The sequence below is a fragment of the Notamacropus eugenii genome, chromosome 6 (genome assembly GCF_028372415.1).
Source record: "Notamacropus eugenii isolate mMacEug1 chromosome 6, mMacEug1.pri_v2, whole genome shotgun sequence".
Lineage (NCBI taxonomy): Eukaryota > Metazoa > Chordata > Mammalia > Diprotodontia > Macropodidae > Notamacropus > Notamacropus eugenii.
The window spans coordinates 102612041-102637122 of NC_092877.1; the positions used below are offsets into that span (position 1 = coordinate 102612041).

Consider the following 25082-nt stretch of genomic DNA (forward strand, 5'->3'; position numbering starts at 1 on the left):
TTCATGTTTACAGGGATGAAGCAACAAACTGCAAAGGAGTCCAAGGCCAGCCAGAACAATAACTATAACAGCTGATATTTCTATAAGCATCTTGAAGACTGACGAGTGCTTTAAATCTCCCTTGCTCTTTCTAACAACATTTTGGACGTAGGTGATATTATCACTGTCATGTTATGGATAAGGAAACTAAAGCAACTAAAGGAACTAAAGCAGGATCATACGGGTAGGAAGCATCTCAGTTTATCAGCTTCCTGACTCCAAGTTCAGTGCTCTATCTACTACATCACTTTGCCTCTTTGAAGGTGGTTGTGTAGGGTCTCTGGGCAGAGTAGAGATCAGGGGCTGCTAAACACCTAATAGGGGCCATTCAGAAACCTTGGACCCCTCTAGCCCTAGCTTTAACTAGGCAGAAGGACTTCAGGGGAGTATCCCAAGGATCTCTGGTCACTCCAGTATTGCTCAAGATGAGTATCAATGAAGTGGATAATTACTAGATGACATTACTTGCCAAATGTGTGAATAAAACAGTGCTGAGAGGAAGAGCAAAAATACTAAATAACGGAATCAAAACTCAGAAAGATATTGACAAGACAACACTGGATCAAAACTAATTTGATAAAATTTAATAAAGTAGTTGAGTCAAAAAAAATCAAGAAGAGGATTAAATATAAGTCAACAATACAATATGGCAGCCAAAAAAATGAGTTCAAATCAACAAGCATTGAGTGCTTATTCTGTACTAAGAACTGTGATAAGTGCTAGGGAGAAAAACAGCTTGTGTTCTCAAAGAGTTTATCATCTAATGGAGAATTTTAAACTTACGCTTCATTAAGAGAGATACGGTGTCTAAGACAAGTTCCTCTCCTGGAACACATCTAAACTATTGCATTCAGGCCTGGGGACCAAATTTCAGAAGGGTATTGATATGCCTGACAGGGCAACCATGAAGATGAAGGATCTTGAGTTCATACCATATTGATTGGTTGCTGTCCTTTACGAAGAGGACCAAAATAACATCACTATGCTAGAGTCAAGTCTCCATGGTGATATTTAGCCTTAGGAAAGATTATTTACAAGTATTTGAAGAACTGTTAGGTATAAAAAGAAAATAACTGGGCCCCATAGGACATACCTAAAGAAAAATAGATAGAAGTGACAAATACTCAAATTGAGACTCGATAGAAAGAAAACTTCCTAATAACTGGAGTTATCCAAAAGTGGAATGGGTTACCTGTGAGTGTTCATCCTTCGTTGCCAAAGAAAACCATGCCATCAGAGAAATGATGACATGACTTGCACTTTTTGAGTGAGGGAGGGCTGTGCAGGTTACCAGCCTCATTTCTCCTCCAGAGTCATCTGAATCCAGTGACCAGATATTCATCAGGATGACTGGAGATGACCCAGGATGAGGCAATTGGGGTTAAGTGACTTGCCCAAGGTCATCCAGCTAGTGAGTGTCAAGTGTCTGAGGTGAGATTTGAACTCAGGTCCTCCTGACTCCTGCAATGATGCTCTATCCACTGCACCACCTAAGTGCCCCAATGGGTTACCTAGGAAGCCAGAGGATCACAAGTTACAGAAGGTCTTTAGGCAAAGACTGGATAAGAGTTTCTTAAACTTTTTCCACTGGCAACCCCTGACCCCTTCTAGCTTTTTGGCAGTTTGCATTGACATTGGATGGTCCAAGAGCATGTGGAGTGCAAAGTGCACAGACTTTGAGCTCAGAACCAAGGCTGCAGTAAAGTTGCCTGATGCAACAAAGGGCAAGAGCTGCCAGAAATACCTGAGATTCATTAAATGTTTGATTTTGAATTAATTTTTGATCACTGTGCATTCAGAAACTTTTTATTGTTGCCAAATTTTTCTCACTCCCATATAGAATCACAATCCACAGTTTAAGAAACACTGGACTAGATGACCATGGAAGTTATATTGTAGAGAGAATTCTTGTTCAGGTATGATTTGATCCAGATGGTCTCTCGGGTCCTTCCTGACACTTTGATTCTGTGAAGAGGTTTCATATCCTACTATTTCATTTACTCTTAAATAGCCTACCCAGTCAGTTCATTTATTATTGCTTTTTGAAGTGTTACCGTAAGTATATTATGATCTTGCCCCTTCAAGCTGTGACAAACCTGTCATTTTCTTTAGGAAAACTTTAAATCCTGCAGGCAGCTTTCCAAGAGACACTGTGGTGTAATATTTTCTATTTAATTCATTTCACTAATTTTTCCTTTCAACCTTCCGATCTATTTATCAATATAACAAAAGGGCCAGCTCTTTTGCATCTGTATTTTGTTGACCTAGAGTCATTAAAAGACAGAGAGAAGAAAGGGAACTTGGATATCCAACCTCCTCATTATGTAAATGAAAAATCTATTTTTAGTATTAATGTTTTAGCCAAAATCGATCATTATTCCTTTAGATGACTCTGAAAGATACTACATTATTAAAGATAATCTTAAATTGAGACCAAAAGTCTTCCCATGGGAATGTATCTCCAATTTTTCAATTAAAATCAATCCTAAAAAATGGAATTTCATGTATAGAAATTGATTTTCTGAATAGCTTTTTAAGAATTCACCAATTCCACATGTAATGATGCCTTCCTGTACAGAATGCTACAAGAGTACATTAGTATATTCCCATAGCCCTTGAAGGTCACAATTAACTGTATGGAATCTCAAAACAACAAAGAGCAAGAAGGAAGGTTCAGAGTTCATTCAAGGTTAATCTTCCTATTTTTAATAAAGCTACAGCAAACTGTCTAGGACAAAAAAGTAATAATAGCTGTCATCTACATAGTGCTTTTAAGTTTATAAGAACCTTATATGCATCGTCTCATTTGATCATCATCACAACCTTGTAAGGTAGGTTGTGAAGGTATTATTATCCTATTTTACAAGAGGAGGAAACTGAGGCTCAGAGCAGTTAAGTGATTGTCACACAGAGCATTAAATATTTAACCTCTGAGCCTCAACTCTCTCATATATAAGGTGAGAGAATTGGACTAAATAATCTCTAATGATGCTTCTTAATTTGAAACTCTGAAATTCATTTAAAAAAGGATACAAGATTGCCTTTCCCAGGAACTCACTGTAATCAGCCCTCCTTATTAGAAATTTCTTCCTCAATCTTCATCTTTCCTGTAAGATCCTTTTAGATCCCAATTCTATCAGCTGGCGTGTCAGCTAATAATAATATTAACAATAATACCAACAATGCATTTATGTAGTCCTTTATGGTTTGTAAAGTGCTTATTCTCATTTTACAGAGGAGGAAACAGGTTTAGAGAGGTGAAGTGGCTTGCCTGTTGTCACAGAGCTAATGAGATGAGTCAGAATTCAAATTCAAGTCTTGCTTCCTCCAAGTTCACTACTCTATCCACCACAACACCTCGCTAACCCAAGCAATGTCTCCCAGCTTTGTGTCATGTACCAGTTTGGCAAGCATACATTTGTGTTCAATTTATGATAGAATCATAAATCTAGAATCAGAAGAAACATCAGAGGTCATCTACTTTAACCACCTCTTACAAATGAGAAAACTTGAGGTCCCGGAAGTGACGACCAAGGTCACATTGATAGTAAAATATCAAAGACTGAATTAAATCCTCTGACTCCATACACAGAACTCTTTTCCTCTAACAAAGGCCCAAACACCAATCCTTGGGATACTTCACTGGAGACCTCCTACCACTCAGTCCATGGATTCAGTTGACACTGATCTATTAATGAGTACTGCTGGAGTCTAGTCATCTGAGTTCACCTACATCTTCTTCATAATAATGAGATACTTTGGCAAAAACTTTGCTAAATTTTCTATGAATGCTAGACTCTATTTGCTCTAATGAACAGTACATACTATCAGTACATCTCTCCTGGATGGACACTATGGATGAACAATGAAATGGGCCTAGAATTAAATGCAAGTTATGAGTAGGGTGGATAGCCTTGGAAAATTGCACCTTAATAATAACCTTAAATGTCTCCTTGAAACAAAGGCTCATCTTTTTAACATCAGTATCATTCTGTGATATTATCTGGCTGTGAATCGTAGACTACTACAGCTCTAAAAACTTAAACTGCAGTTCACCTAAAAGGCAGTGGAGAAGAGGGTGAAAATAGGCTGCAGCGCATTACCAGTGGAAGATTGTGCACCAGAAAAAGGCATAAAAGATACTACCAAAGATATGCATGAGCAAAAAAAAAAAAAGAGGCAGGCCAGTCATAGGGCAAATGTAAAGGCTATATGATGGATTATGATGTGTTTCATTTGTACCCAAAGTCTACAAACCTAGAAGAAGGTCTCAGCATATTCATGGTGGAAGATGTAGAGACAGACAGGGATGATAAGGTCAAAGAAGGAAAAGGTATAGATCAGGTGTTATTTCTACTATCTGACAAAGTATCCACACTGATGATATTAATAATCCCTTCAAGGATAGAACAAAGTAAAAATCTTCTGATTCGCTTCTGATTCTGGTCACTAAATTAACCTCAGGGGTAACAGAAAAAAAGCATGGGGGGCAGCTAGGCTGTGCAATGAGTAGAGCACCGGACCTGGAGTCAGAAGGACCTGAGTTCAAATCCAGCCTCAGACAACTTGTCCTACTTACTAGCTGTATGACCTTGGGTAAGTCACTTAACCCCAATTGTCTTGCCTTCTTCCCTCCAAAAAAAAAAAAAGGCATAGGATCATAGGAATCATAGACCTGGAGGTGAAAGGGATCTCAGAAGCCATCTCATATACCCACCCATCCCTGATTTTATAGATGAGGAAACTGAGGCCAAGAAAAATTAAATAATTTGTCCAAAGTCACAGAGATAAAAAGTATCAAAGGCAGGATTTGAATCTAGTTTGTGACCTCACAGCCAATCCTCTTCCCTTTGTACCCCAGTGCCTCCCTAACTTAATGGAAAGCCAGGTAGAAGAAAGGTTATCAGTACACTCTGAAATCCAGACTGTGTTAGGATCCACTGGTAATCTATCACTCACTGGTTGCTGACATTTCAGTCTCTAGGCTTGGCTGTAAAATCTGATTGGGCAGTTTCTAGATCACCCACAGAATCATTCCTCAGGAGTGCAACACCTGGAAAGGACTAGAGATGGAATCCATAATTGGGAGGGAGCTGAGAAGGGAGAAGTTTTTAGGATATTTTGTGGTAGGGAATCTGATCACCTGGTGACATGAAGGGTAGCAAGAGAGACTGTGTCCTAAAGGTGCAATTAGTACACTCCATCTGCCCTTCCAGTTGTAGTGGAGATACGAACTTTGACTTGGAGAATAGTGAACATGAATGGCAGTCTAGAAATGTTCCAAGAAGTCAGCAGTAAGGGAAAGTGGTTATCCCTGGGTATCACCTGATGATGATTACGTTACGGGCCCCAGTCACAGCTTATCATTTTTCTTTTTAATAAGTGAGATGCATCTCAGGGAGATTTGGATAGGAGTTGAGTCTCATATTTGACATTAGTACTAATGCTCACAGATTGCTGCAAGGTTGTCTAGTACAATACTGTAAATGGTCCTTTTCATTCTTGTGTCTGTCTCTCCAGTATAAAGAGATGCTCAATATGTCTCTTGTACAATAAATATCTGTTGAACTGAACTGAAGTGAACTGAGCTGGAATAGGCATCAGAAGGTAGGACAAGTGCTAGATCTGGAATTAGGGGATTCAGTTTAATTTAATACCAATTAACTCTCTGTGTGACCTTTGTCAAGTCTCATCTTAATGGACACCAGTTTCCTCATCTATAAAATGCAGGGGTCAGAGGAGATGAAGTCTAAGGTTCATTTCAGCTCTAAAACTATGATCCTGTGAGCTCTAAAGTCTGTTCCTGCTCTAGTTCCTATGACTAGGATCTATGGGAATAATCTCAGGGGCAAAAGCCTTGGGACAAGACAAGGCTGTCATGGCTGGTGAGGGAGCAGGGCATCCATTTTAGGAGCACTAAAGAGATCACGATATTTGTCAGAAACAACCAGGACAGTGGCTACCAGGTCAGGAGGCAGCAGTCAGTCTGTCAATAGGCATTTGTTAAATACTTGTTAGGCACTGGGCTAAAAAGGGATAAAAAGAAAGGCAGAAACACAGTCCCTGTCCCTGAGGGTTTCACATCCTAAAGGAGAAGATGACGATGATGCACAGACACATACAGTGTAAATGGGGGGACAATCTCAGAGTGAAGGCAATAGCAGCTGCAGGTAGGGTGGAGTGATTAGGAAAGCCAGCTTCAGAGAAAGGGCTGGTTTTGCCTTTCTTTGTGTCCTTAACCCTTAGGACAAAGCCTAGAACTCAGTAAATAGGTGCTTAAAGTTTCTGGCCTTGAGTTGACTTGGTCATTGGCATGATTGGAGAGGGTGAGGGAGGTGGAATGTGACCATCTTTAGTGCCAAAGGAAGTTGGAAACAAGCAGGAATCAATCACCAAGTAACTGAGGTCCATAGGACAATGTCAAAAGATAATAGAATCTAAAACTACTCCATTTTGCTTCTGCTTTCTCTACCAAATGATCTTCAAACTAGGAAATAAATAACAAAGAAAGCTGAAACCCCAGATAAATGAGATGATGTGAAACTACTTAGCTAACTTGAATGAGTTTCAAGTCACCAGGTCCAGATCAGTGAAATCAAACGGTAGTAAAGGAGTCTGATATGACTACAAGATTGAAAAGTTGTAAAGAACAGAGGAACTGCAGGACTAGAAATGAGCAAATGTCCATATTTTCAAAAAAGAAAAAAAGGGGGGCATTTCCCAAACCATAATTCAGGAAGCTTGACTTTGATTTTTATCAAAATTCTTGAACACATTATTAAAGGAATGTCTTTTTAGAATTTTAAAAAGGAAGCAAGAATCATTAAAAGCTAGCATGGGCTCCTCAATAATAGGTCATATTAGACTAATCTCATTTCCTTCCTTACAGAATTACTAAACTGCCACATCAGAGAAAGGTCACAGGTGAATTTCAGCAAAACACTTCACACAATCTACCGTAACAAGATGAAGAACTTTGAGCAAGAAAATAGGGGAATGAAGCGGTTTTCTGTCTAGTTGGATGGCCTGACCCAACATGAAGCCAAATCCCTAGGAAAGCAATAATGATAACTAGCATTTATGAAGTGCCTACTGTGTGCCAGGGGCTGTGCTCAGCACCTGCAAATACTAGCTCATTTGATCCTCACAAAACTCTGGGAGGTAGGGGCTATTATTGTTCTCATCTTGCAGTTGAGGAAACTAAAGCAAACAAAGGTGATGTGTTTTACCCAAGATCACACTAGTAAGTGTCTGAGGAAGCATATGAAATCATGTCTTTCTGACTTCAGGGCCAAAGCTCTATCCACTGGACCACCTAGATATCCCTAGCAAAAGCCTAGCAAGTAGCATAGGCTTTTCTCCTTGACCCTATTCAAATGCTCGCTTATCAAATTTATCGACAACACTAAATTTGGGAGAACACAGCATGGTGGAAAGAATACTGGATTAGTAGTCGGAAGACCTGGATTCAAATCTCAGTTCTACTAATTAGCACCAATGTGGACCTTGGGAAAATTATGTAGCCTCTTAGCTACAATTTCCTCAATTTAAAAAAAAGCAGGGGGGAAGAAGGGATGTCTAGGCTAGATGGTCTCCAAGGTATTAGCTTTAATTTCTATGGGTACCGGAACAGCTAATAAATTGAATAACAGAACTAGGTTCCAATTCCAAAAAATCTTGACCAAGTACAATGAGGAGGCAAGTCTAAAATGACGAAATTTAATAGGGATAAATGCAAAGTCCTATACTTGGATTAAAAAAATCAATCAAGTACAAGATGTGTTACATGCTCAATTGCACATTTTAAAAAAGATATTCACAAGCTGGCTGAAGGACTTTTCTAAAACAAAGCAAGCAGGACAGTGGGAATGATGGGGTGCTTGGATGCCTGTGCTTGGACCCCAAATCCAAGATCACATTTCTCCCTAGCCTCAAAACACTATCCTTGGTGGCTTCTCCCCAACCCAAGAACACTACTCCTAACAATTACTCATGAGTGGGCCCCAGCAAAACAAACTGCACCAGTAGGAATTATTAGTTTGAACTGTCTTTGTACTAGGTCAGATATTCTGAGATATTCTAAGATATTCTGTAGCCACTGGATTATCTATACCAACTCCCTACCTCATTATGTGCATCCTGGAATCTTCATTATGTGTAACCTAGACTTTAGATATATGTATACTTCCTACATCTATCTTGTCAAACAAGACATTGATTAGTGGCAGACTGGGCAATCCAAAATTGGCCCTGACTGCTAGTTAACTTAGTGATGTAGCAGACCTAAAAACCACACCTCCCTGTGGCCCCACCTTGGGCTTTTCCTGGTGAACTCTGAGTGCAAGGCCTGGACAGGAGATACAAAAAGTGTATGTTCCTTTAAGAACTGACCACTTCTTAACCACTCCCTAATCCTGCCCTATACCACCTAGTTAGCATACTTAGCACAAACATCTTTTACTATAAATTATCTTATATAAACTTTAACTGTACCCCTTTAAGGTCGCAGGCTCCTTAAGAACTTTTGCCCCCTGAAAATCCTAACAATAAATTTTTGCCAACTTGACTTAAAGATTACTTGAGTCTGTGAATTCATTCCAGATGACCCTGTCCAGTACTCCAGTCCTTGAGGGATTCCTGATCCCCCTTCAAACCACATCAGGAAGACTGTTTAGCCTAGAGATGAAGACTCAAGTAAACAAATGGCTTCCATTTAGAAGAGGGATTAATCTTGTTTTGCTTGGCCCCAGCAAGCCAAACTGGTAGCAATGAGTGGAAGCTATAGAGATACAAATTTCACCTTAATAGAAAGATCAACTTCCAAAAAACTAGAATGGCTAAAAAGTAGAGTTGATTTCCTTTGGATATGCTATTGATCTCCCCATCACTGCAAGCCTTCCAGAAGAGGCTAAATGTCCACATATATAGAATGTTTTAGAGAGAATTCTTGTCCAGCTAAGTCCATGAGGCTCCATGCCACTAATTTTTTGTTTACTCAGACCCACAGGTAAATTTACTCACTCTCAGAAACAATCAAAAATAGATTTTCACACCTTTTATGGTCACTGACCAGAAAGAGACCCTAGGAACCATTTATGTGTTTTTGGGTTTTTGGTTATATTTCGAGTTGTCTCCCTCCCTCCTTCCAACTCTGCACCAGAGAAGGCCTATGTTTGATATAGATATATACATGGAACCATACAATATATACTTTCATACATCTATTCTTTCTCTGGAGGTAGATAGCGTTTTCCTTCACAGGTCCTTCAAAGTTGATCTGAATGATCATAATGCTTAGAATGGCTTAGTCATTCACAGATACTCTTTAAACAATATTGCTGTTACTAGATACAATGTTATCTTGTTGCTCAGTTGTTTTTTGGTAGTGTCCAACTCTTCATGACCTCATTTGATGTTTTCTTACTAAAGACACTGGAGTGGTTTGCCATTTCTTTCTCTAACTCATTTTACAGATGAGGAGACTGAGGCAAATATGGTTAAGAGATTTCCCCAAAATCACACAGCTAGTAAGTATCTGAGACCAGATTTCAACTCAAGAAGAGAGTCTTCCTGATTCCATGCCTGGCATGTGCTGCCTAGCTTTGGTTCTGCACATTTCACTCTGTGTTATTTCCTGGAAGTCCTTCCATGTTTTTCCAAAACTAACCTCTTCATCATTTCTTACAGCACAGCAAAATTTTGTCATAATCATATGCCACAACTTAATCAGCTATTCTCTGACTGATGGATCCCAATTTCCGATTCCGTCACCACAAAGGGAGCCACTATAAATATTTTAGGATGTATAGGTGCTTCTTTTTTCCTGATCACCTTAGAAAAGAGACCTAATATGGGTATTGCTGGATCAATGATACATCATTTTATAGCTCTTTGTGTATAATTTGAAATTGCTCTTCAAAATTATTGGGTCAGGGGGCGGAGCCAAGATGGCGGAGTAGAAAGACGCACATACACATAGCTCTGAACCCACAACCCATAGAATGGCTACAGGGAAGTAACTCACGGCGAATTCCGCACCCAGAGGCCACGGAATATTGGAGCGAGGGAGATTTCTGTTCCAGAGAGACCTGCAAACCTCTCGCCGGGGGGTCCTTCGCGCTGCGGACTGGGCGCCGGGACTGGGAGCTGAGTGCAGCCCTGCCGCGGCCGCGGCACCGAGAGGAAAAGATCCGAGCAGGCTTCACAGACAGGATCTCCAGCGGCCACACGGGTCCCTCCACCCACAGAGGGATCTGCAAACCTCTCACAAAAGGTCCGTCGCGCTGCAGACACAAAGCTCAGCCGAGACCTGCTGCGGCCACGGCTGCGGCACCGAGAGAAACAGATCTGAGCAGGCTTCAGGGACGGGATCTCCAGCGGCCGCACAAGTCCCTCCACCCACAGGTGACAGGGGTGGGTGAGAGAGTCTCTTTGGCGGGTCGAGAGGGGAGTGGGGTGCCCCCATAATTCAGGCCCCCCCCCGGGAGGTAGAAGCTGAGAGGCGGCTGCAGACAGGGGCTCCCCAAGCGGGCGGGAGCCTGAATCCATTGCGGAAGGTCTGCGCATAAACCCCCTGAGGGAACTGAGCCTGAGAGGTGGCCCTGCCCCGATCTCAGCACCAGATCATAATCTCATACTGAATAGCAGCCCTGCCCCCGCCAAAAGCCCTGAGGCTGGAAGCAGCATTTGAATCTCAGACCACAAACACGGGCTGGGAGGATCAAGAGGTGAGGTGGGTGTGAGGAAAATATTCAGAGGTCAAGTCACTGGCTGGGAAAATGCCCAGAAAAGGGAAAAGAAATAAGACTATAGAAGGTTACTTTCTTGGCGAACAGGCATTTCCTCCCTTCCTTTCTGATGAGGAAGAACAATGCTTACCATCAGGCAAAGACACAGAAATCAAGGCTTCTGTGTCCCAGCCCACACAATGGGCTCAGGCCATGGAAGAGCTCAAAAAGAATTTTGAAAATCAAGTTAGAGAGGTAGAGGAAAAGCTGGGAAGAGAAATGAGAGACATGAAGTCAAAGCATGAACAGCAGATCAGCTCCCTGCTAAGGGAGACCCAAAAAAATGTTGAAGAAATTACCACCTTAAAAACTAGCCTAACTCAATTGGCAAAAGAGGTTCAAAAAGCCAATGAGGAGAAGAATGCTTTCAAAAGCAGAATTAGCCAAATGGAAAAGGAGATTCAAAAGCTCACTGAAGAAAATAGTTCTCTCAAAATTAGAATGGCACAGATGGAGGCTAATGACTTTATGCAAAACCAAGAAATCACAGAACAAAGAGAGAAGAATGGAAAAATGGAAGATAATGTGAAATATCTCATTGGAAAAACAACAGACCTGGAAAATAGATCCAGGAGAGACAATTTAAAAATTATGGGACTACCTGAAAGCCATGATCAAAAGAAGAGCCTAGACATCATCCTTCATGAAATTATTAAGGAAAACTGCCCTGAGATTCTAGAACCAGAGGGCAAAATAAATATTTAAGGAATCCACAGAACACCGCCTGAAAGAGATCCAAAAAGAGAAACTCCTAGGAACATTGTGGCCAAATTCCAGAGTTCCCAGGTCAAGGAGAAAATACTGCAGGCAGCTAGAAAGAAACAATTCAAGTATTGTGGAAATACAATCAGGATAACACAAGATCTAGCAGCCTCTACATTAAGGGATCGAAGGGCATGGAGCAGTATATTCCAGAAGTCAAAGGAACTAGGACTAAAACCAAGAATCACCTACCCAGCAAAACTGACTATAATACTTCAGGGGAAAAAATGGTCTTTCAATGAAATAGAGGATTTTCAAGTATTCTTGATGAAAAGACCAGAGCTGAAAAGAAAATTTGACTTTCAAACACAAGAATGAAGAGAACCATGAAAAGGTGAACAGCAAAGTGAAGTCATAAGGGACTTACTAAAGCTGAACTGTTTACATTCCTACATGGAAAGACAATATTTGTAACTCTTGAAACATTTCAGTATCTGGGTACTGGGTGGGATTACACATGCACACACGCTCACATACATAGAGACAGAGTGCACAGAGTGAATTGAATAGGTTGGGATCATATCTTTAAAACAAAATGAAATCAAGCAGTGAGAGAGAAATATATTGGGAAGAGAAAGGGAGAAATTGAATGGGGCAAATTATCTCTCATAAAAGAGGCACTCAAAAGACTCATTAGTGGAGGGATAAAGAGGGGAGGTGAGAGAAAAACATGAAGTCTACTCTCATCACATTCCACTAAAGAAAAGAATAAAGTGCACACTCATTTTGGTAGGAAAACCTATCTCACAATACAGGAAAGTGGGGGATAAGGGGACAAGCAGGGTGGGGGGGATGATAGAAGGCAGGGCATGAGGAGGAGAGTGCAATTCGAGGTCGACACTCATGGGGAGGGATAGGATCAAAAGAGAATAGAAGTAATGGGGGACAGGATAGGATGGAGGGAAATATAGTTAGTCCTATACAACACAACTATTATGGAAGTCATTTGCAAAACTACACAGATATGGCCTATATTGAATTGCTTGCCTTCCAAAGGGAAGGGGTGGGGAGGGAGGGAGGAAGAGAAGTTGGAACTCAAAGTGTTAGGATCAACTGTCGAGTAATGTGCTTGCCACTAGGAAATAAGAAAAACAGGTAAAGGGGTATAGAAAGCTATCTGCCCCTACAGGACAAAAGAGAAGATGGAGACAAGGGCAGAGAGAGATGATAGAAGAGAGAGCAGATTGGTCATAGGGGCAATTAGAATGCTTGGTGTTTGGGGGGGGAGGGGATAAAAGGGGAGAAAATTTGTAACCCAAAATTTTGTGAAAATGAATGTTAAAAGTTAAATAAATAAATTTAATAATAAAAAAATGAAAAAAAATAATAATAATAAAAAATAAAAAAAAAAAATAAAAATAAAAAAAAAAAAAATAAAAATAAAAATTATTGGGTCAGTTCACAATTCCACCAAGAGTATATTATTAGTGTCCCAATTTTTCCACATCCCCTCCATCATTTGTCATTTTCACCTTCTATCATTTTAGTCAATCTGATAGAAGTGAGATGGTACTTCAGAGTTGTTTTAACTAGAATTTCTTTAGTCAATCATGATTTAGAGCATTTTTTCATATGACTATATATGCCTTTGATTTCTCCTTGAAACTTATAATACAGTTATCTCTTCCACATCTCAACTTTCACCAACATGTGTTTGATCTATCATGGGTCAGTATAAGAAATTAAATGGGAATTCTGGGGGAGTTTTGTGGAAGCTGCAGAGCCATGCAAAGGCCAGCAGATGACACAGAGCCTATGACCAAATACTTAACCTAAATTTTACAGTAATGTACTGTATACACTCCATAAAAGAAAAAGAAAACAAATTCAGATTTCTTCTCTTGTATGAAGGGAGGACCAAAAAGTTTTATGCAGATTTTCCAGATCACAGGGATGGGCACATGTCCCTAACCCTTGCAATGTATAATAACTATAATGGAAAAATAGCTATAAGCAAAGTCTCAAAGAAGTATGCTAATTGGACCCAATGCCAAATAGGCATGGTAGAGGAAAAACTGGGACACTAAAACATATACTTTCAAAATTGGAAGCTAATGACTCTGAGACATCAAAAAGCAATAACACAAAGTAAAAAGAATGAAAAATAGAAGAAAACGTTAACTCTCTTATCAGAAAAGCTACTGAACTCATAAATCAAGGAGAGATCAATAAAAACTATTAGACTACCTGAAAATCATGAACAAAAAGAGTCTAGAAATCATATTTCAAGATTTATCAAGGAAAAATGTCATGACCTCTTAGCTCTAAAAGATAAAACAGAAATTGAAATCATCCACAATCATCTCCTGAAAGATCCCAAAATGAAAACTCCCAGGAATATTAGGGCCAAATTCCAGAGCTCCCAGGTCAAAAAGAAAATATCACACACACTCAAAAAGAAACAATTCAACTATTATGGAGCCACGGTCAGGATTTAGCAGCTTCCATGTTAAAGAAGCAGAGGACTTGGAACATAATATTTTGAGAGGCAAAGAGGCTAAGATTACAATTGAGAATACTGTACCCAGGAAAACTGAGCATAATCCTTCAGGGGAAGAAATAGATAATTAATGAAATAGAGGACTTCCAAGCATGCCTGATGAAAAGACCAGATCTAAATAGAAAATGTGAGATTCAAACAGAAGACTCAAAGAATCATAAAAAGGTAAACATGAAAAAGTAATCAGAAGGAACTCAATAAAGTTGAACTGCTTACATTCTTATACAGAAAGATGATACATGTAACTTCTAAGAACTTTATCATTTTTAGGGCAGTTAAAAGGAATCTACATAGATAGAGGGCACAGGTATGAGTTGATTATGCTGGGAGCATCTCTAAAAAAAAAAAGTAGGATTGAGAAAGCGGGATGCATTGGGAGAAGGGTAAAAAGAAAGGTAAAATGGGGAAATTTTTTTCACATAAAAGAGTCAAACAAGAAAGAGCTTTTATAGTTGTGAGGAATTTCGGAGAGGAGAGTGGTAGACAATGTTTGAATCTCACTTTCACTGGAATTCGTTCAAAGAAGGAAAATATACACACACACTCATTTGGGCATAGAAATGGGAAATAAGGGAAGGGAATAAAAATATTGGGGGGGTGATAAAAGGGAGGTTGCAATAAGGGAAGCAGTGGTCAGAAGTAAAACACACTTTTGAAGAGGGACAGAATAAAGAGAGAGAAGGATAAACAGAAGACAGTAGGACAGGGGGAAATACACAGTAAATCATAACTGAATGTGCATGGGATAGGCTAAGCCATAAAACAGAAGCACATAACAGAATGGATTAGAAATTAGAATACAACAATATGCTGTGTATAAGAGACACACTTTAAAAAAATACCCATAGAGTTAAAAATAAAGGACTAGAAGAAAATCTATTAAGCTTCAGCTGAAGTGAAAAAGACGAGTAGCAATCATAATCTCAGAAAAAGCAAAAGTAAAAACAGACCTAATTAAGAGAGATAATCAGAGAAACTATATTTTCCTAAAAGGTAACACAGATGATGAAGTAATTTCAAAAATTTTTACAGCAAGTTTCTCTGATAATGGCCTCATTTCTCAAATATATAGAGAATAGAGCTAAATTTATAAAAATAAGAGCCATTCTCCAGTTGATAAGTGGTCAAAAACAATATAAACAGGCAGATGTCAGAAGAAATCAAGTTACCTATATCATATGAAAAAATGCTCTAAATCACTATTAATTAGATAAAGGAAAATTAAAATATCTCTGAGGTACCACCTCAGACCTACCAGAAACGACAACTGCTGGACAGAATGAGGAAAAACAGGTACATTAATGAACTGTTGGTAGAGTAGTGAACTGGTCCAACCACTTTGGAGAACAATCTGGAACTATGTGCAAAAAAACCCTACATATCCTTGACCTAGCAATGACACTACTAGTCTATATCCCAAAAAGATCAAAGAAAAAGGAAAAGAACCTATATGTAAAAAACTATAGCAGCTCTTTTTGTGGTGGTAAAGAATTAGACATCAAGGGGATGCTCATCAATTGAGGAAAGGTTGTGGCATTTGATTGTGATAAGAAATGAATAGAGGGGTGGTTTCAGAACAACATGGGAAGACACATGAAGTAATGCAAAGTGAAATAAGAAGAACTGAGAGATCAATGTGCACAGTAACAACAAAGTTGTAATGACGATCAATTGTGAAAAATTTGGCTACACTGATCAATACAATGATCCAAGGCAATTCCAAAAGGATTCATGATGAAAAACTTCTATTCAAAGAGTACTCTGGGTACAAAGTGAAGTATAATTTTCTCCCCTGTTTTGTTTTTTATTTTTGCTTTGTTCTACAATATGGTCAATATGGAAATATGTTTTGCATGATTTCACGTGTATAAATGAAATATTCTTTGCCTTCTCATTGAGGGAAAAGGGTAGGAATTAATATTTAAAAGGAAAAGAACATTATAAATAAATGAAAAAAATAAGAAAATGATTTGAGCAAGACAGGACATTTAGATTTCTCAGAGATAGCCTAGTGCTGAGTGACATCAACAGTATAATTCTATAACAGTGAAATGACCATAAACATAGATTGCTAATAAATTATTGGGAGCTAGCCAAAACTGTGCTGTTAAACCACACTAATGGTCATAGCCAAAGCTCTACTTTATCAAAGGATCTATGCCCAGAGAGTCATTCAAAATTGTGAAATAGGGAAGGCACAAAAGACTTGACATAGTTTTACTAGGAAGAGAGGAAGTTCAAGGAACATAATAAACTAAAGAATCAAACTAGAAGTCCAAAGTTTAGAGGAGTCAGAGATGAGGAAAGTACAGGTCCCGCAAGAGTTTCCCATAAAAAGGTATTTCTTAAGTCAGTTTCCTCCTACCCAACATCTATCTTTATAGATTATGTTTTGTCCCTACTGGTCTGCACGTTCTAAAGTTCAACCATAATAATGGAAAAAGCCGAGCTCATTTATCAATTGGCAATATAGGATAATAGGATCATACTTCTAAAAAGAGAAGGCATTTTAGAGGGCATGTGGTCCAAACCCTTCATTTTACTGGAAACCTGGGCCCAGAGAGAATGTGAGCTGCCCTTAATCACACAGCAAATAAACAGCACAGCTGAAATTTGAACTCAGGTTCTATGTCTCAAACTTGTGTTATCTCTCCTATACCACCCTGCCTCTTTTTCTCCTTATTTTCAATTTAAGCATTTATTTCCCTTTTGTAAATAGGAAATTAAGCAACAGAAGCAAGTATGTTAAAAACTGACATTTATATATAGCACTTCATAGTTTACAAAAGGTTTCTTTATCTCATGTGAGGTTATAGCATAGATATCTTACATCTTATGTTACATTTTAGAAGGTAAGTACTAGTATTAACCTGTCCATTTTATTTATGAGTAATCTGAGATTTACAATATTACTTATTGTAATATTACAATATTACAATAAATACTTACCCATCGTCACATAGCTAGGGAGTGTCTGAAGCAGGATCTGAACACAGGCCTTCCCAATTCCAAGTCCACCACACTATCCAATGCCTTAAGTAAAACACAGATGCTAATCAATCATTAAACCATGAGCAAAAGGAAGTTACTAGGTCTCATTTCCCAAAATTGCAAAAATATTATGTGAGAGTGCAATTTTGAGACAAGCAACAGTGTAACAAGAATTTAACGTATACTCTTTATCTGAAAAACATTTCTCTTCCTGTTTCTGACTGATTCAGAGAAAAACAATGACCAACAAAAATGAGGCTTTTACATAGAAACATCCTGCATTGACTTTTTTTTCCTGTTATCTCACATTTAAGGAATAGAATGGTCTTCATGTTGATGAGTGAGATTAAGTACCCAAACTGAGAAAAATGAGAGACAGTCATTTGGAAAGATAACAAGATAGTCAAGACCTCAAATTCTCAATATTTTGTTCCTTTACTACAGTTTTTCCTGAATTATTTTTATTGAAAGATCTTAGACAATAACAGTTTGAAGGGACCTCACAGCATCCAGTCCAATCCCTTTATTTTACAAATGAGAACAATGAGTCTAAGGGGGGGAAATTTGTTCATTTACTGGGGAAGTTAGTGGTGGAGCCAAAATTAGATGCTGGATCTCCTGACAACCAGGCTAGTCATCTTTCCCCTATAGCAAATAATGTACAGCTGTATGTATGTTTGTATGTATGTATGTATGTATGTATGTATACATAAACATGTATATATGCATGTTCGTGTACATGTATATTATATAAATTATGCATTGTAATCACAAAATAATTTATACAATAATTTATAAATGTCATATAATAGCACAATAAATTATTAAATAAATCTTATATTAAATATACAATATAATCATATTTTATAATATGTGTAAGTATAATTATATATAAATTTTATACTTGTATATATGTATGTATGTGTGTGTATATGTATGTATGTATGTATGTATAAATAAATAAACCTAGAGAAGAACGAATATGATTTTTCCATTCTAGGCTGTTTACTGCCCAGTTCATAAGATTTTTTTTTTAAAAAGGGAAGTTGGGTAGTTCTACCACCACCCCTAACCAGCCTCTGTCCTCATCTACCACTTTGGCCTCTGTGGGCCAAGAAAACACAAAGAGAAGTAGAAAGGAAAAAAATTGCAAGAGACAGCTAAAAGGGCCTCCCTACCTCAAACCACTGCCACTGCTCCAAATGAGTTACCAGCTTCATTTCATTCCATCCTGTAGATAATGACAATAACAATTCACATTTATATAGCGTTCTAAAATCTGCAAAACTCTTCTCAACAATGGGGGTGGGGAGAGGGTAGGTAGCGTAACTATGATTATCACCATTTTACAGGTGAGGAAACTGAGGCCCTGGAGAGGCTAAGGGACTTGTTCATGGTCACACAGCTAGTCAATGGCTGAGGTAGTGTCTGAACCCTGATCTCCTGATTCCATATCCAGAGCTCTCTCCACCATGTTCATGTAACAAAACAGTCCTTCATTCTATAACGTCAGCACAGTCTTATGATAACGTAACATGATACTTCTGCCATCCTCAAAGCAGGAATGCTATATGTAGTTCCTAGTGGCTAAAAATAAATCCATGGCTTAATACAAAATTTGCACTTCTCTCATCTCCTTATTTACATTCTTTCTCCCAGTTTGAATTTCACACTGATAGTTGTTTATGAAGCTCACCCAACTCCTCTTCCTCCCTCCCTGATTCCCTCTCTCTCCCTCTCTCTTTTTTTCTCTCTCTCTCTCTCTCCCTCTCCCCAGCCTAACGAGGTGTTAAATTGGAATACACAGACAGGACAGTGAGGATTAAGAGTAGAACTCAGGAACATCAGAAAAACTAACACTTGAGGTCAGAGTTCAGGCAAAAGTTTAATTGAAGAAAGGCTTTGTATCATTTCTTAAGTCTCAGTACAAAATAGCCTGAACTAAAAGATTTTCTATTATATTCCTTTTATGATACAGAAGACTGAGGACAGTTATCCATACCAGCCCCCTTCCTTGCCCCTATGCTTAATAATTCTCTGTAAGAAAAGTGATAGACTTCACAAATAACATGAACAAAAGTTGTTTGAAGGGATGCATGGCTTTCAACCTAAATATGTTATTAAAATAGACTAAAGAGATAAAATGAAAAGAAGCATGAGACAAAAAAAAAAGGAGAAGCTGTAAAAGGCTTTGAATGGGATTTTACACTTGAGTGTGGAGATGACAGTTTATTGGGGGGCAGGAGGAGGTTGACATGGTCAGACTTGAGTTTTATAGAAAGATTAATTTGACAGCTCATTGGAGGAGGGGTTGGAGTTGGGAGACACTTGGGCAAGAAATCCATCAAAAGGCACCACAATGGTCCAGATGTAAGGTGATGAAGGTCAGCACCAGGAGAGCTAGTTGGCTTTGTCTGAAGAGAGAGAGGAACATACAAGAGAGATGTTACAAAGGTAAAACTGAAAGGATTTGGTAACAAATTAGATGGGGGAAGTAGAGTCAAGGATGACACCCTGGTTGAGAGCCTGGTGAACTAGGAAGATGGTGGTATTCTCTAACGTAATAGGAAAGTTAGGAAGAGGGAATGATTTGGATATCAAGATGGTAAGTTCAGTTTTGGAGATAATGAGTTGAATACGTATGCTGGACATTTGGTTTGAAATGTACAACAGACAGTTGGAGATGTAAATTTGGAGGTTAGAACTGGATAAATGGTATCTGAGAATCATCAGCATAAAAATGACAGTTGAATGTATGGGAGCTGATGAGATGACCAAGTGAGATATAATAGAGGGAGGAGAGAAGAGGGCCTAGCACTGAGCCCTGGGAGCCACCCACAGCTATCAAGGAGCAAACTGAAGAAAGATCAAGCAAAGGAGACTGAGAAAAGTAGGAAGACAACCAGCACAGAGTAGTGTCATGGAAACCTAGACAGAAGAGAGTATGAAGGAGGAAAGAGTGCTCCATAGTGTCAAAGGCTGCAGAGAAGTCAAGAAAGAGGGGAAGGAGAAAAGGCCATTAGGTCTGGCAATCAAAAGATTATTGATCATTTCCAAGAGAGCAATTTCAGTTGAATAGTGATGTCAGAAAACAGACTGTAGAGAATGAAAAGACTAAGAGGAAAGAAATTGGAGGGGTCAATTGTAGATGACCCTTTCAAGGAGTTTAGTGACAGAAGGGAGGAGAGATATGAGATGACTACTAATGGGGATGTTTAGATTAAACAAGGGTTTTTTCAGAAAGGGGGAGACATGAGTATATTTGTAGGTAGCAGCAAAACAGTTAGCAAACAGGGCAAGACTGAAGAAAACTGAGAGAGTCTGGAATGAAAAAGGATCATTTATGGATGTTGAAGGGTCAGGCCCTATCAAGGAAAAAGATCACCTCTTTATGTGAGAAAGGGGTAGAGGTGATGATGGCAGAAGGCACTTGAGTAATGAGGAACAAGAAAGAGAGGAGCTTGGGACAAATGAGCCCCAAAATTTTCTTTTGAGTTATCTGGAAAAGTTCTCAACTAAAAGAGTGGAGGAAAAAGGGAGCCTTGAGAGACTTAAGGAGGGATGAAAAAAATATGGAAAAGCCACTGTGCTGAATGAAATTATAACTCAGAGAAGTGTAAAAGGATTGCCTTTCAGTAGTGAGTGTCCAGTTGAGATGACATAAAATGAATCTGAAGTGGCCCCATCGGCACATTTAATGATATTTTCCAATTTCTGCAGCTTACACAAGTAGGGGTTAAGACAGCAAATGGTAGGGATAATCCAAGATTGAAGCTTGACAGGGCAAGACTAGGGACAAAATAAGGGGGGAAGGGAGTCAAAATAAGAGGTAGATATAGAGAAGACTGTTTACCAAGGGGTCAAGATGGCAAAAGGAGGTTGTTGCTTAGCACAGGGTAATGAATGGCCTGGGAAAGAAGAGGGATTGAATGATTGGAGAGCATAGTGAGGACTAAGAATGGAGCTTTGGGATTACAAGGTAGGGAGAACAGACTATGATCAGATAAGGAAATTTCAGAATTCATAATACATCTGGAGATGATGGCAAGATGAAAGGCATGATCATCTCTGTGTGTAGCTGAGGTAAGGTGGAGGAATAGGTCACTTGAAATGACTAAGCTAAGAAACTGGAAAGTTAGTCCCCTAGTATATGGCAGAAGTTGGGGAGGAAAGATTTTGAGTTGAGCACTGAACTCACTGAGAAAAAAAGCAGGGCAGAAGACAATAGCTACCAGAATTTTGTTCAGGGAATAGATATAGGTTGAGTGAAACCTTAAAGGAAGAGAGATTCTTGAATCACAGTGATAGAGGGAGAGCCTGGATGGAGTATGTAGACCTCCCCCCACCCCCAACCTTGACGAGCGAGTTGAGGTGATTGAGTAAGACATTTCAACTAGGGCTAGAAAGAGTGGCTAAGGGAAGCGGAGTCATCAGGAGGGAGCAAGATCTCAGTTATTGCCAGGAGACAGAAAGACAGGGGAAGAAAATGATTTAAGATGAAGGTAAGGCTGTTACTTATAGAGCAGGCATTCGAAAAAGTACAACAAAGGCTAGGGCAGCCTTACAGTGGGACCCTGGAATGAGGAGAGGATGAGAGAAATGGAAAAAGAGCATCAGATAGTGGGGGATGTAGAAGGGGTCTGAGTGACAGCAGAAGGTTCAGAATCACTGGAATGGGGAGTATATGATAGAGGAACGAAGTAGGTTATCAGCATCTCTAGGAGTTTGGCCTCTGGGCTGGAGTGTTCTTTGAGCCTTAGACCACGCAGCTGCAGGGATCAGTAAGGGGGGAGGGTGGTAGCAGAAGGCAGGAAATGGTAAATCGTTTCTCCTCTTCCTCCAAAGGCAGGAGAAAAGTGCAGACAGAATGGCTGTACTTAATAGGCAAACTACCCAACTCCCAACTCAAGCAAAAAATCTAAATTCACACCAGACCAAATGAAATCTAATGAAAAGCTATATTAAGTGACTTCTTCAATAACAAAAGTACACCAATAAAGCAGCCAAAAGCCCAAAGGTGACCAGAGAAAGATCAGAGGTACATGCAGCCTGAAGGGCTCTGCATCTAGAGGCAACAGAATAAAGGGGTCCCATGGAAAGCCTCTGCACTCACATTGGCTCTGAGATCCTTGGCACTCAGTTGGTTATTGGTTCACTACCTTCCCAGGGATCCCACCTTCAGAGAGCTGTAATTGTTCCAGTGTTTTTCCTCCAGAATTAAAGATCAATTATTTCTTATCCCCACTGAAGCACACCTGCCAATAGGTACACCTATTCACACAACCTTAAGAGAATCTTCCTAAAGTTTACCCTCAGATTGGCTTTTCATTATACAAAAAGATTAATGTAATCCACAGACTTGGAAACTGTGCTCCTTCCTCTGATCATTTATAATAAACGTTAAATAAAATCATGAGAGATGTCCATTTAAACCTGCCCTTTCTGAATCTTAGTCAGCTCCTTACCCATTAAAAAAAAAGGCATTATTTCCCATCCAACAATGACTCAATTTCGACCTTTGTCAAAAACATTTAGAAGTCACTGGTCCTCTCTTATGTACTTGTCTATTTAACAAATTCTGGCTATTAAGAACTCTGATCAATATAATAACCAATCAAACCCAAATAAACTAATAACGAAAACTCCCTACCCTTTGGTGGGAAATTGATACTTTAGAGGGACAGAATGATACAGCCAAAAAGTGACTTTGTTTTGGTTTTTTTTTAACTCCACTTGTTAAAAGAAAGGGCTCTGGAGAGCGGAAGGGGCATCTGGAGGTAGTAAAAGTGATGCAAAAAAGATTATATTATTAGTAAAATTCAGAAAGGGATACAGTCAAGTAGAGAAGTATCAGTGCAATCATGTTAAATGCAATATATACCTTAAAAAAAACCTAAGCTGAATGTACTTGCAATGGATAGTTTCATTTACCATCTTTTCTTTCTGTTCTTTATATATGGAAATGTTCATTTTTATGGATGCTAGTCAAATCCATAATAAAAAAAGTTTTTTAATATAAAAAGCTCTTTAGTTGGTTAGGTACTATTTCCTCTAATAGAAACCAAATTTTCTTCTAAAATATTCTGTTTAGATGATGGATCTAATTCTAAAAGTTTCAAAGGAAAATCTTACAAACAGTAAATCTGAATTTGCTTTCAAGCTCTCAGTAAGTCACTGCTTTCTATTAGTCTTACTTTTTAACCTAGAAAAAAGTCTAGTGCAACATACCTGTTTTACCTGAATCAAGCTGATTCATTATTAGGGAATGTATATAAAACACTAAGACAGCAATAATGCAAAGTACAGTAGTTAAACAGAACCTTTTTCTTTTTAACTACTTCAAAGTACTTTATGACATTAAATCATGAACCCTCCCAAGAAGCATAAGATTTATTATGAATCTTCATTTATTAAGTACCTTTATTGATGGAAGAATTGATTAACAGAAGAGTGAGAAAGAAATCTCAGTTTTTCTGGTATTCTAGGTCTAATTCAGCATTTTTACAAAACACATACTATGTGCCTGTGATATACTATAGACTGTGTTTTTTACAAATACAATCTCATTTGAGCTTCACAATAACCCTGCTCTTATTATCATTCTTGTTTTACAGTTGAGGGAACTTAGGCAAACACTGTTTAAGTGACACTTCCAGGATCACAGAAATAGTAAGCGTCTAAGGTCAAATTTGAACTCATATCTTCCTCTCCTCAGTCCCAGTGCTCTGTCATCTGTTACTACCAACTGTTCTATCAGAATGAGGAAGGAGATACGAGGGTTGGATTTCCCTAAGAATTTGTAATGCATTCTCAGTTACAGGAAAGTCAGTTACCCCTAGATGTCAAGATCAAATGAAATTCAATATCACTGCAATAACAATCTTCAGTTTCTGGTATCAGGACCTAAGAAATTTAGGCATCCAATAAAAATAAATTCAAACAAATAAATTCAATTCAACAGATATTCATTAAGTTTCTACTATGTTCACCAGGCACATAGGCCAAAAGGGAGACACAGTTTGAATGAGACATTGTCCCTGGTTACCCATGGCACTTTCTGGAGGGGGATATGACATATACATATATGCGTATGACAAGGTAATAATACAAAAATAATACATAGCAATATTATCAGCTTGAGAAATCAGGTAAGTCTTCATGGAGGAAGTGGTGTTTAAAAAAAAGAAGGGTTAGCATTCAACAGATGAAGCTGGGAAGAGGGAAGGTACAACACATATAGGAAACCATTTCATTAACAAAGGCAAAGCAGTGTGTGGGCTGGATAAATACCGGAAACAACGAAGTCAGACTGTGGAAAGCTTCCAGTTCCAAGCCAAAGAATTTGAGAGTCACTGGAAATTTTAAACAGAGACCTGTGCATGAGAAGTCTACTAACAGGGTAGAGGACAGCGTGTATGCAACTGTCCAGACAGGCGGCAACAACTGGAATCCATATGAGGACAAAGCCTCTATAAATGGATAAGGTTTTGTCCATCATTCTGTCTCCTACTCATATTCCAACAACTCTGCTATTATTACTTCCATTTTGCATTTGGGGAAACTGAGGCAAATAGCTTCTCACTAACCATACTGCTCCAAGATGTGCAAAGACAATATTAACATTTTTTTCAATGTTTTTTAAAAGCTAAGGGAAAATACAGGAGGATGTTGGGGAAAGCAAAGATTTGACACAAGAATAGGCAGTTATGTGGTGTGATAGAGTATTAAACTTAGAGTAAGGAAGACCTGAGTTTGAATCTTGTCTCAGATGCTAGTCACGAGTCCCTGGCCAAGTTACTTAAGCTGTATCAGGCTCAATTCCCCCATTTATAAAATGGGAATAATAACAGCACCTACTTGGTTGTTATGCTGATGAAGTGAGATAATATATGTAAGGCACTTTCCAAATCTTTAAGTGCTATTGAAATGACAGTTATTATTATGACAGGGCCAAGGCTATAGTGACATACTGTAAGAGCATTGTGGTATATTCCTGGTCATTA

General features: G+C 38.8%; 1 protein-coding gene across 5 annotated transcripts in view; it reads right to left on the bottom strand.

The window, feature by feature from the left end:
- The window catches only part of TEC (tec protein tyrosine kinase), a 125297-nt gene that overhangs the window by 83307 nt on the left and 16908 nt on the right, over nt 1-25082 (bottom strand). For 2 of the 5 annotated variants that reach the window (XM_072620700.1, XM_072620701.1), the window contains exons 2-3: nt 18258-18310; nt 17038-17121 (exon numbers count right to left, since the gene is read on the bottom strand). The exons of 2 other annotated variants lie outside the window; for them this stretch is intronic. In XM_072620700.1, coding sequence (XP_072476801.1) covers nt 17038-17041 — 4 coding nt within the window. In that variant the 5' untranslated portion in view covers nt 17042-17121; nt 18258-18310. The remainder of the gene's footprint in view (nt 1-17037; nt 17122-18257; nt 18311-25082) is intronic. One more of the 5 variants, XM_072620702.1, reaches the window with a different exon arrangement.